The 12799-nt window shown below is 39.3% G+C and overlaps 2 protein-coding genes across 3 annotated transcripts in view; both read left to right on the top strand.

Annotated features, from left to right (window-relative positions):
• Positions 1-12799, top strand: part of LOC133440386 (NLR family CARD domain-containing protein 3-like) — a 290643-nt gene that overhangs the window by 183178 nt on the left and 94666 nt on the right. The gene's annotated exons all lie outside the window — the stretch shown is intronic.
• Positions 6530-9434, top strand: LOC133440415 (hereditary hemochromatosis protein homolog). The gene is made up of 2 exons (XM_061717674.1): positions 6530-6620; positions 6787-9434. The coding sequence occupies exons 1-2, from the start codon at positions 6563-6565 to the stop codon at positions 7824-7826; spliced, it is 1098 nt and encodes a 365-aa protein (XP_061573658.1). The 5' UTR covers positions 6530-6562; the 3' UTR covers positions 7827-9434.

Consider the following 12799-nt stretch of genomic DNA (forward strand, 5'->3'; position numbering starts at 1 on the left):
GGCAGCCTACGTTCCTGCTGCATTCTGCAGCCTACCTGGCAACCTCTGGTCGGGGGGAGGAGGGGGAGGGTACACGCCGCTCAACAGTATTTTGAAAGTGACTGCAGTACCAGTTTTGGCCATTTCTTACAGACGGCTCCTTTAATTCCACAAACTGATACACAAAAACGTATTTTTGTTGGATGCACAAATAAAGATTTGAAGTTTAGGTTTCCCCTTAAATTCTAACCCCCTTCCCTCCCAATAAATAATTTCTAAATGTTATCCGGTAGCGAATTATTTTTTGCTTTAAACATTAGTTGTGCAGATTGAAATGCCACTAAATCCATAAGTTTTAATACTTTAGACTGTAAGAATAGTGAGTTAGTGTCATCTCGATATCCAGCCTTATGAATGTATCGTATTTCTCTCTTTTGAAGTTTGAGTAATGAATGTAACCTGGGTTTATAGTTATTGCCCCAAATTTCTGCACAGTAAGTGAAATATGAGAACTAGTGACCAGTAAAGAATGTGGATGGCCCTGTAATCCAAAACCTGTTTTGCTCTGTTAAGTACTGCAATGATCTTTGAAACTTTGTTTGTACTGCTTAATATGAGATTTCCAGCTAATTTGATCATCCATTATTACTGACAACGAAGACGTCAAAGACGGATGAGATTTTGATGGATAATTTAGCATTCGCCACTTTATTAAACCAAAACTACTGTGAGGAGCAAATGTAGCCTTGTACAGAGAACAGAGTCTGCAGATTAGATCTGTTTTTCTGAATCGTAAGAATGAATCATCATTTATGCTTTAAAATCATTATGCTTCCTGTTTTTCACCATCATTCTGCATCGAAACGCCTGCAATAACTTAAATAAAATCTACTGAAATCTGGATCATCTCTCAAGTCTTATTCTTGGTAAATTAGTTTCCAGTTAATCACGGACATATATAAAGACATATATATGTGCATTATTGCTATATTTAATATATATACATATATACGCCTACATACACATACACATACATACATAAATATATACATACAAACCCAGTGATTTCTTTTTTTTTTTTTTTTTTGTGGGGGGGGTTGGGGGTGGAGGGTGGTTGGTGGGGGGTGGGGGGTGGGGGGGTGACATCCACTGCCAATCCAGGAATTTCATAAATAATATACTTTATTAATTATTAATAATTGTTGAAGGACAATTATTAATAACTCTTGATAACTGAACAGCATCTACCTTGTGGCACAACATTAACTTGAATGTAGCCGCCGTGCTTTGCCATTGAATGGGAACTCCCGTTTTCTGGTACCTACACCACATATCACAAAAATGATAAAAAATCACTTATTTGTTCTAGGCCAGTGAAATTGTAAGATCAGATGCCTTTTGACAGGACAAAAAAAACATACACTGTAACACATGGTGTCTGGAGAAGTCCGTTACTCTGTTTTTCAAAATATGAAATAATATCCAAATAAATCATAACTTTGTCATACTTTGTCTAACTAACTTCAAACTGCATAGATGTTGATTAACATGGTGTAAATACAACCTTTCGATTTCAGTGATCTAGGCCCAACAGCGGATTTATAGGGATTTGTTTTTGAATTGTGGAGTTAATATTTTTTTATGAAATTATATTTTTAGGCAAGAGAGTTTAAATAAACCCAAATTGTGGTGCATCATGCCAAGATCATGTGGAAATATTTTCACATTTTTATACAACATCCTAGATTTTTAACAAATATTTTCGTTATAAATCTTGAGGATTAAGCAGGGCTCTGGTGTGTGATGCTTGCACGTTCCTTTTTTGGAAAGGGGGGTGGCGGTGTTCAGTCCCCCACAACATCACGTAAATTACCGTGTAATAAATGACAGATACAGCTGAGAAAGGTGTGTTACAAGCTGCAAACTTTTATCTGAAGAAAGCTTGGTGAAAAGGCTACAACGTCTGTTAATCTCTCGGTTTATTAGTGCATGCAGCCTGGCTCGAATAAAATCTGATTGGTCGATTATCTAATTCAATTTGATTTAATTTAACTCCATCAGGAGGAGGGCACCAAGTTCGAACGGGGGTGTTTTCAGAGCACATCTCTTTTTTTTTTTTCTTTTTTTTTACCTGGTTTTTTACACATATTAATGATTGGTACCATGACGGTAGAAACCAAAGGTATATATATGTGCATTATTACTATATTTAATATATATACATATATATACGCATACATATGCGTACACATACATAAATATACACATACAAACCCAGTGATTTTTTTTTAATTTTTTTGGGGGGGGGGGCATCCACTGCCAATCCAGGAAGCAGGAACACACGGAGACACACGTCAAGCACTGGAAATCTGCAACATCATGACAAAGACGCCAAAGACGGATGAGATTGTGATGGATAATTTAGCATGCGTCAATTTATTAAACCAAAACTACTGTGAGGAGCAAATGTAGCCTTGTACAGAGAACAGAGTCTGCAGACTGATAATTTGTCCCTAAAAGATTAGCTCTGTTTTTCTGAATTGCAAGAATTAATCATAATTTATGCTTTAAAATCATTATACTTCCTGTTTTTCACCATCATTCTGTATCGAGACGTCTGGTGTATGTTGTGACCCCATTCCATGCAATAGCTTAAAATAAATCGACTGAAATATGTATCATCTCTCAAGTCTTATTCTTGGTAACTTAGTTTCCCGTTATCCATCTCCTTTGAAATAACATATTAAACATTTTGTCGGACATCAACTGTGCAACCAGGACCAGCAAACTACTGCCAACATCACCTTGCGTGGATGTGGACCTGATGTACCGCTCTGGGCCTGGGGGTGCAGGGCCGGTGTCCTGAAGAAACTGGGGATTTCTGAGACAGTTTCATTTATTTAAATCTAAAAGGTTTGATGACTGAGATGATGGATGGAAGGTTGAGTAGATTTAATGAGTGTTATCTTGACTGTTTGAATCTTTAAAGAGTCCAGTGAGGAGACTATGGAGCTCTTTAAACTGGGTTTTTGAGACTTTGACCTGATAATTTAGTGCTTAATGTATTGCTGTCATATTAGCTTTATAGAGAACTAAGCAATGAATTTTGTGCTGAAAATTTTGTGTGTGCTATATTTTAACACTTGTTTGAACCTCGTTCCTCCTGCGACCCGGCACAGTGAGTGTATGTTGGTATGTAAGTGTTAGTGTGAATTAGTGTCTGTTGTCTTGTCTTGTCTGGGTTTGGGGCTCTTTTCTGTTGGGTTTGTCTGGGTGGCTCCTTGTTGGGGGTCTCTCGCGCTCCGGGCCCGTCTCCGCTTCCCCCTGCTGCCCTTGCAGCTGGGCACGCCTTTGGCTATGGGATTCCTGGTTCCATTGGGGTGGTTGCCGGCCCGCCGGCGTCGTCTGGGTCGGGGTTGCCCCGTCTCTCCAGGCAGGCATGCTTCTCGCCGGGTGGGGGTTATGGGCCTGGACGGTGTGGACCTCTTGGCCCCGTGATCGGCTTTCCCGGGTGGCTGGTGCTTGGCTGGGTCCTGGTCCCTCACCGTAGGTTTCCTGGCTGCCTCCTCCCGTGATCATGGGGGCTCCGCTCGGGGCTTCCCTCTGTCACCTGCTGGGAGGGGGCAGGCTTGCTGGCCGGGGGGTTCCTCCCGTCCTCTTCTAGTCCTCCGTGGGGCTGCTGGTGGCCTGGGTTCGGGTTTCCTCCTTGTCGACTTCTGGTTTCTTGGCTGTCGTGGTTGTGCCCTCCCTCCTTCACTGTAGTTGCAGTTCAGGTAAAACCTTGTTTTCAATTTGCACACACACATTTACACAGACATACACACCTGCTCACTCACCTACATACTCACCCCACAGTTTTGGGGGACAGATAATTTCCGTAGCCTAGTCTTGATTTGGTTTTAGAGACCTGGAATGGTTGCTGTTTGTGTCTCTGCCTGTCCCTGTTTCTGTTTGGTTTTTTCTCTCTTGCAGATTCCAAAGGCTTGTGTGGCCGTTGTGTTTTCCTGTGTTTCTCTCATTTCAGACCTGCAGCTGATGACCCCCCCCCCCCCCCTTCGATCCCCCTCATATATATGTCAAAAAAAAGATTCATACAATGATGAGAAAACTGGCTTACAGGCTTCTAGCCAGCTATTGTTGCTACCTACCTGCTGCTTGCGCTGACGACGTTCAACTGTACATCTCCACCAAATCCCTCACCTCTGCAACCCACTCTACCCTGACCAACTGCCTCGCTGAAATCAAGTCATGGATGCACTCGAACTTCCTCCAACTCAACTGCAATAAATCGGACATGATCATCATCGGCCCAAAATCCCTCACCAAAACTGCTCACAACTTCACCCTCACCATGGACAACTCCATTCTGTCTCCCTCCACTCACATCCGCAACCTCGGAGTTATCCTGGACAATAACCTCTCCTTCCAACACCATGTCAACCACATCACAAGAACTGCTTTCTTCCACCTCAAAAATATTGCCCGTCTCCGTCCATCACTCTCCTTCTCTACCGCTGAAACCTTGATCCACGCCTTCATCACCTCAAGACTCGACTACTGCAACAGCATCCTCTACGGTTCAACTTCCAAGGTCCTCAATAAACTCCAATATATTCAAAACTCTGCTGCCCGCCTGCTCACCCACACCCGCTCCAGAGACCACATCACCCCAGTCCTCCAGAAGCTCCACTGGCTCCCCATCCCTCAACGGATCCACTTCAAAATCCTTCTCCTCACCCACAAAGCCCTCCACAACCAGGCCCCCTGCTACCTCACCGACCTGCTCCACCGCTACACTCCCTCCCGCAGCCTCCGCTCCTCTGACGCCAACCTCCTGTCCCTTCCTGTCAGAACCAAGCACCGGACCTGGGGCGACAGGGCCTTCTCCATCGCTGCTCCTACCCTCTGGAACTCCCTCCCCAAAAACATCCGTGACTGTACAGACCTCCCAGCATTCAAATCCCATCTGAAAACTCACCTTTACAGAACTGCTTTTAATGTGTGATTAATGTCCTTTGTCATGTTGTGTCCTTATGTACTGTTCCTGTGTATTGTAATTTGTATTATGTTTTGTTTTAATGTAAAGCGTATTTGAGTGCCCTGAAAAGCGCTATATAAATAAAATGTATTATTATTATTATTATTACCTCTAAGTGTTAAAGGAAAAAAAGAAAACATGATTAGGCAGAAACATTCAATCCATGTTGAATCCATGTTGAAGCCTGGTCCGCGACAAACAGAATACGTTGATTCAACATTGATTACACGTTGGCATTAGAATTGGATGATTGATTGATGGTTGAACCCCAAAAACACGCCTTGTTTGTATAAAAAATACTTTTACAGACATCTAGTGGTGCTTTTTAATACTGCGTCCACTACAGTGTTGTATCAGTCTAATGCTTTTACTTCACCTGGTGTTATCATTTGTAGTAGTATTTAATGGGGATTGCTTTACAATTGAATCCATGTTAATAATGAGTAGTTTTATTATGATTATATTGAAGGTGATATTTTCAGATTTTGTAGCGCCCCCTGGGGGCCACGGCGCCCCAACCATGTGCAGTGGCGTCCCTAGGCTAAAACATTCGGGGCTAAAGCCCCGGATGTTTTTTAATTAGCCCCGAATATGAATTAAAAAAAAACAAAAAAAAAAACATTTTTTTTTTTTTGTGTTTAGGTTAATCTACGGTCCTCTTATGTTGATGCTTAGATAAAACAGTGGACAGATTTGAGTAACAATTCAATTAACTATTATTATTATTATTATTATTATTATTATTATTATTATTATTATTATTATTATTATTATTATTATTATTTATTTATTTTTCAAGCCACTTCTTTGGCTTTGGCGCACAAGTGGTTAACACCTCCAGGTCGCACGACGCACCTCGTGAGTCAAAACAGCAGGCAGCAGGCAGAAAGCTGTTCAGATGACTTGTATTCAGGATGTCACAGAAAAAGATTTCCACGTTTTAAAGATATAGCACTAACACTTTTCCTGAAAAAGCTGCACACATTTTGATATATATAAGTAAATGAGAAAGGCAAGTGTGGAGTGAAAGTAAAAAGTTACAAACAAGAAATGAACCAAGACAGTAGGTGTAGAGTCAGAATTAATGCAGAGACCTAATTGTACGTGATAAATCAATGTCTCTATGTCCAAAATTTTCGGGCGCGCACTCTAAGCGCGCACATCATTTTCAGGGCTAAGCCCCAGATGTGTCACAATCCTACAGACGCCCCTGACCATGTGCCTATACAGACCAACCGGATCTGGGAAAATAATACAAACACGTAAAAAGAAGGTTAATAGTTATATAGTTGATGATAGTTCAACCAGCTGCCTGAATTCCTCTGAACGCTTGACCTGCAGGAACAAACCTGATGGGATGGACTTCGTTTCCTCATGCTGTGAGTTCAGGTATGAGTATAACCTGTCTGACTGCAAACGCCTCCATGTTCTTCTTCATCCTGATTGGTTAAAGCTCTTTAATCTGCCCTGCTTCCTTCTAATAAACCGGCAGTAAACACACAGACACAGAAACAGACGATCGGGACTGATCAGTGTCTAATAAATATGTTTGTTCTCCAGCTGATGTCGGGGTTTCTGCTCCTCCACCTGGTGATAAGTTCAGGTAACAAATACTACTGGAAACAGCTTTGTTTCTGTATTTCTTGTTTCTTTTCAGAGAACCAGAAGGAGGACTATTAAGAACACAACTGGCTTCTCTGTAAATTCTAATCTGACGATCACTTCGATCTTCATGTTGTGTCTTACCCATAATTCTCTGCATTTTTTAGGCTTTGGAAATCACTCTCTGTGGGGGTTGTTCACCTACATCTCAGGACCAACCCAGTTCCCAGAGTTCTCCATGGTTATTATGCTGGATGACATCCAGGTGGGGTACTATGACACAGACCAACTGATAAAGGTTGGTGCTGGAGGTGAGAAAGGGGAGGAGCTTGACCTGGGACAGTTCTTCTTGAATTTGCTGCATGAGAATATGATGGATATGAGGATGAGGTTGGACTTAGTCAGAAAACAGCTGAACCTGACCTCTCCAGGTGTCTACGTTCAACAGAGGATGGTGGTTTGTGAGGTCCAGGAAGACGGTCAGCATGATTTCTTCATGGTCAGGGATGGTGTCAATGGTCATGATGGCGACAGCATCCATTGTAACAGGACCCACTTCCTGTACGGCGGTGGTGATGGTTGGGATTTCCACTGGGACACCATTAAGCAGATGTACCAGCAGACTCTCTACACAAACATCTTCCTGCCCTTCTGTATCCAGACTCTGCAACACCTGCTGGAGATCAACAAGCACCTGTTGATGCGTCGTGTTCGACCTCGACTACGCCTCCTATCACAGCCGGGGGGGGGCGGGGCCCAGATCACCTGTCTGGCCACAGACTTCTACCCTCGCCACATCAACCTGACGCTGCTGCGGGACGGTGATCCCGTGGACGAGAACCAAATGACCGTTGGCTCGGTGCTGCCCAACGGCAACGGTCTCTACCAGCTGAGGAAGACGCTGATGGTGGATGAAGAGGAGCTGCAGAGGAAGCACAAGTACACCTGTGCAGCGTCTCACCTGAGTCTGGACAACCGGCTGGACATGAGCTGGAGGGCGGAGTCTTTCCACTCATTCAGACTCCATGTCGTCTCTGCTCCCGTCGTCCTCCTGCTGGTTGTCGTCATCCTGCTGCTGCTGCTGATGATGAAGATGAGGAAGAGGTCAGGGTCAGAGGGCATCTCCATGGAAACACAGGAGAGTCACGGAGCCAGCACTGATGAGGGATCGGAGCCAGGGGTGGAGGACCGGGACGTGACGGCTTAAACGAAGCAGATTTCATCCAAATAGTGCAACATTGCGATAACCTTGTGCAATATTTTCATAACAGATATTGTGGGGTACAGAAAACATTTATCACATTACATTATACTACTATTATATAACTATAGCATTCTGAGTCAATTATATATTGCAATTATCACTTTACTATCATATGATCTGTCTTTTTGGCTTTTGTATTACTTATATATTTAATTGTTATTAGGGTTGTCCTGATCAGGATTTTTTAGCTCCCGATCACTTGAGTTTGAGTATCTGCCGATCCCGATTTTTCCCGATCACATCACTTTTTTTTGCTCCCGATACATTTCTGATACTTTTTCCTGATCAGATACATTTTGGCAATGAATTAAGTAAAAAAGTAAAGTAAAAAAAAGTAAATTAAATTAAGTAAAAAAAATGTATTGTCCATTTTCTCCAACATAGACCTTTTTTTTTTTTTCACTGACTGCATCATTGGATCAAAACAAAGCTTATGCTGGCGCCACAAACTGGTGCCACAAAATGTAGAAACATGAAATTGTAAACTAAAACCAAAAGTGCAGAATAGTGCAATAACAAAAATAAATAAATTTCACTTCAAAAGGAGGTAGTTTACCTAGGTTCAAAAGTTTAATGACATCCAGTCAAACTCACAATCAATAAGAAAATTAAAATACATTTTGGCTTAACCTTGAGTGCAGAATTCTAAACAGCATGAAATGAATAGCAGCAGCTTTTAATCTGTTATAGTTTTCTGTCACTGTGTTGTAATGTTACGCGGAGCATAGGAACCAAGTGTGGTTGTTCAGAAACGGACGGTTAAACCGTAACACCGGTCCCGCAAAATAGCAGTCCGTCATCCCTGTGTTGTTACCGAGTCAATAAAGTGACCAAAAGATGATTTACGAGTGACGGATAATCATTTACATAACCCTACAGTCACTTTTCTCCGACAGCTTTTCTTTGTTTTTAAAACTTTCAGACCGTTTATCTGAGCTTAGCCTAGCTGTTGTTAGCTCTCTGTTAGCCACGCTTCTTTCCCTCTAAATATATTTTTTGAGTTTACTAAATATTCTTTATGTTGTTAAAAATGTGAACATAATTCCTCTTCATTATTCGTGGAAATAATATGTATTGTGGGATTTGTATTATTTTGTCCATGTACATATAGTTTTCACGGTGCCAGGCGAAAAGAGGAGAGGATAAAGTTGCACCAGTCGAAGCTCTCTGCATCTTGTGTGATTAATCCAAGCGGGTCGCTACAGTGCGTGCACCCCTTGTGGTGCACAAAGGCCAAATATGGGTCGTGTGACATGAAATGGGTATTTGTATTTGTACTCTTTCCCAGTTTTAACTCAAATCTTTGCTTCTGTGAGGGTGTTTGGAAAAAAAATTGAGATTAACGGAATAACGGTGATGGCCAAATGCAGATAATACTGGGGTCCTTGACATGCCAGTTTGAGATCTAAATATGTTGTTATATCGTTATTGAATGCACTGTATTTTTTATTTGTTGCATTGATTGACTGAATGTGGCTATATTTTCAACACTGTGCCTATAGTTTTATGTTTTACACTATGCAATACATTTTACACTGTACAATATGTTTTCATACAGAACTTTGTATTTTTTTCTTTATCCTTTTGAAGAAAAAAAAAGTATTTAACAGATCACCTGTTTTGGCGTATTTGTTACAAGGTGGTGGTGGTGTGTGAGGGGGTACTGTATATTTGAGGGGGTGTGGTCCAACTTTCTAATTGCGGGGTAAAGGGGAGGTAATTATCAGACGTTTTGCCAATTGTTCAAATCTTTATAATTATAATCTACAATTACCAGGTAATATTATGGAAACAACACACACCTTCTTTTACAGTCCAGTTTCACTTTAATTACTGAGTAAAAGCCGGGTAAACATTTATGTACTTATTGGGTAAATACTTAGGAAATATAATTACTGGGCAAGTAACTACAAGGTAAGTACCTGCCAATTACCAGGTAAAACATGGTAACTATCAGGTTAATTACAAGGTCAATATAGTCATTTACACCCTCGGGGGTACATGCACCAATCCATTGATAATACATAAATCCAGAGAGGACAGATTCTTGGCAGGTTGTTGTCTAGTTGTTCTCCATGTCCATGTATCTGAAAGAGAAACACATTTAATATGGTTTATTGTAGTAGTAGTAAGTAGTAAATATTTATTTCGGTCAATCACAAACAAAAATTAAAAATCAACAAACAAGATAACACAGGTTTTTCCCTGGTCAACATTGTGATTTGACCGAAAAGGTCTGGGCTTGAAGCATAAAGCTTATTTTGCCCACCTTTTAACAGAATAAAATATACAAAAAAACAAATGAAGTATCATGAGTCTACACAGAATAATAATAATAGTAATAATAATAATAATAATAATAATAGTAATAATAATAATAATAACAATAATGATAATGATGGTGATGATAATAATAATAGTAATAGTAATAATAATAATAATAATAGCAATAATATGATAATAATAATAATGATAGCTCTGAAAACAGAAAGTGAAAAGATGCTAAGGAAACCGGCAAAACAAATTTAAGTTGTCATTTTATCTCATGCATGTGTGCATTCTTCATTGTTTGTTTATTGTGTTTCTATATATGTGTCCATTACCTTTGCTTTGAATAATATCTTGTATGCTTTTATTGAATTTGCTAGTTTAAGGTCATTTTCTAATGAGTTCCACAGTTTTACTCCTAAAACAGATATACATCTTCCCTTTGCATTTGTTCTAACTGTTGTTGTGTCAAACATTGCTGTTCCCCTGAGGTCGTGTTTGCCCTCTCTTGGCTTGAACAGTTCCTGCAGCCCGGAAGTAAATTGTTGTAAGCCTTGTATATTATAACAGTGGTGTTCAGATTAACTATGTCTTGGAATTTAAGTGTATTGTTATGAATGAAAAGTGGGTTTGTTGGAGCAAGATAATCAGCCAAGTTTACAATTCTAATTGCTTTTTTTTGTAAAATATAAATGGGATGAATTATTGATTTGTACGTATTCCCCCACACTTCCACACAATAAGTCAGGTATGGGAGTAGTAGGGATCTGTATAGTACTTGTAATGATCTTTTATTTACAATACCTTTCATTTTATATAATATAGCTATTGTTTTAGATAATTTTCTTTTTAAGGTATTAATATATGGCTTCCATATGAGTTTTTCATCAATAGTTATTCCTAAAAATGTAGTAGTGTTTGTTTGTTCTAGTTTTATGTTATTAATAATTAGGTTTATTGGAACATTTATCATTTTGTTGCCAAAAACAATGAATTTGGTTTTACTGATATTTAAAGATAGCTTATTTATTTTAAACCATTTATTCATTATGTTGAGGTCCTTCTGTACTACATGCAGGAGCTGCTCCAGATCTGTACCAGACAATTACAGGCTTGTGTCGTCTGCAAAAAAGACACACTGCATTTTTCGTAGGGCTTTACATATGTCGTTTATATATTAGGATAAATAATTTTGGCCCTAGTACAGAGCCTTGAGGAACTCCTAAAGTTATTTGTAAGGGTTCCGACTCGACTCCGTTTAGGCTAACAAATTGCATTCTTTTATTTAGATAGCTTTCCAGCCAAGAGAGGGCAATACCCCTGATTCCATATCGATATATTTTTTTTAATAGTATTTTATGATCTATTGTGTCAAATGCTTTTTTTAGGTCAATGAAGACCCCCACAGTGTATTGTTTATTGTCTATTGCTTTAGAGATGTTTTCTACCAGTTCTATAACTGCCATTGAGGTTGATCTGTTGGTTCTGAATCCATATTGGTTATTACTTAGTAATTGGTGTTTTTCAATAAAGCTATCAAGTCTTGCTACAAAAAGTTTTTCTAGAATTTTAGAGAATTGTGATAAGAGTGATATCGGTCTATAGTTTGTGTATAGTTGTTTGTCTCCACTTTTGTATATTGGTACTATTTTAGCTATTTTCATTTTATTTGGAAAGATACCTGTTAAGAGTGATTGGTTGCAAATATGGGTAAAAGGTTTTACAATAGTATCAATTATATTTTTGACTAAAGTCATGTCTATATTTGTATTGTCAGTTGATTTTTTATTTTTCAGATTGTTAACAATTTTCGATATTTCTTGTTCATTTACACTAGCAATGAAGATGGAGTGTGGATTCTGATCGATGAGACCTTCATCTAGGCCGTCATTTTCTCTCAGGTCCTCAATCTCCTTTGCTAAATTTGGTCCTACATTCACAAAGAATTTATTAAATTCATTTGCGATTTCTTTTGTGTTTTCCTTTATTGTATTATCCTTTTTAAAAAACGTTGGGTATTGTGGTTTTCCTGTGCCTTTCTTAATTAGACTGTTCAGTAATTTCCAGGTACCTTGAATGTTGTTTTTCTGTTGTTCCAATAGTTTATGATAATAATCCTTCTTACTTATTCTTAATATATTGGTTAGTTTGTTCTTATATTTTTTATATCGTGTTTCTGTTTCATTGGTTCTTTGCTTTAAGAAGTTTTTGTATAGTAGATTCTTCTTTTTGCATGCATTATTTAAACCTTGAGTTATCCATGGCTTTTCCTGTTTTTGTTTGTTTGTATGTAGTGTCTTTTTTAATGGGCAGTGCTTATTATATGAATTAATTACTACAGCCAAGAAGGCATTATAGGCTTCATTTGGGTCAGATGCGTTGTAGACTTCACTCCAAGTCTGTGTCTGGAGCTCAGCTTTAAGAGCATTTATGGCCTCAGGTGTTTTTTGTCGTGTTATTTCATAGTAGTGATTTGTTTGTTTACTTTTTTGTGGTTTTATTTGGAACGCGTTTCCCCTCCTCTCCGTTTGTTGTTGCGGTTCGAGCGGTCGTCCAGCAGATGGCGACATTTCTGTCATTTGGCTAAGGTTATATGGAGGTAGATTTGTTTCTTAATTATTCAATCAAAAAAAAGATTGCTTCAATCA

The sequence above is a fragment of the Cololabis saira genome, chromosome 3 (assembly GCF_033807715.1).
Source record: "Cololabis saira isolate AMF1-May2022 chromosome 3, fColSai1.1, whole genome shotgun sequence".
Lineage (NCBI taxonomy): Eukaryota > Metazoa > Chordata > Actinopteri > Beloniformes > Belonidae > Cololabis > Cololabis saira.

Bases quoted from the DNA above. Each gene is read 5' to 3' on its own strand.
- LOC133440415 (XM_061717674.1), top strand. From the start codon at position 6,563: ATGTTTGTTCTCCAGCTGATGTCGGGGTTTCTGCTCCTCCACCTGGTG. The intron at 6,621-6,786 runs GTAACAAATACT...TGCATTTTTTAG, and splicing joins CCACCTGGTGATAAGTTCAG to GCTTTGGAAATCACTCTCTG.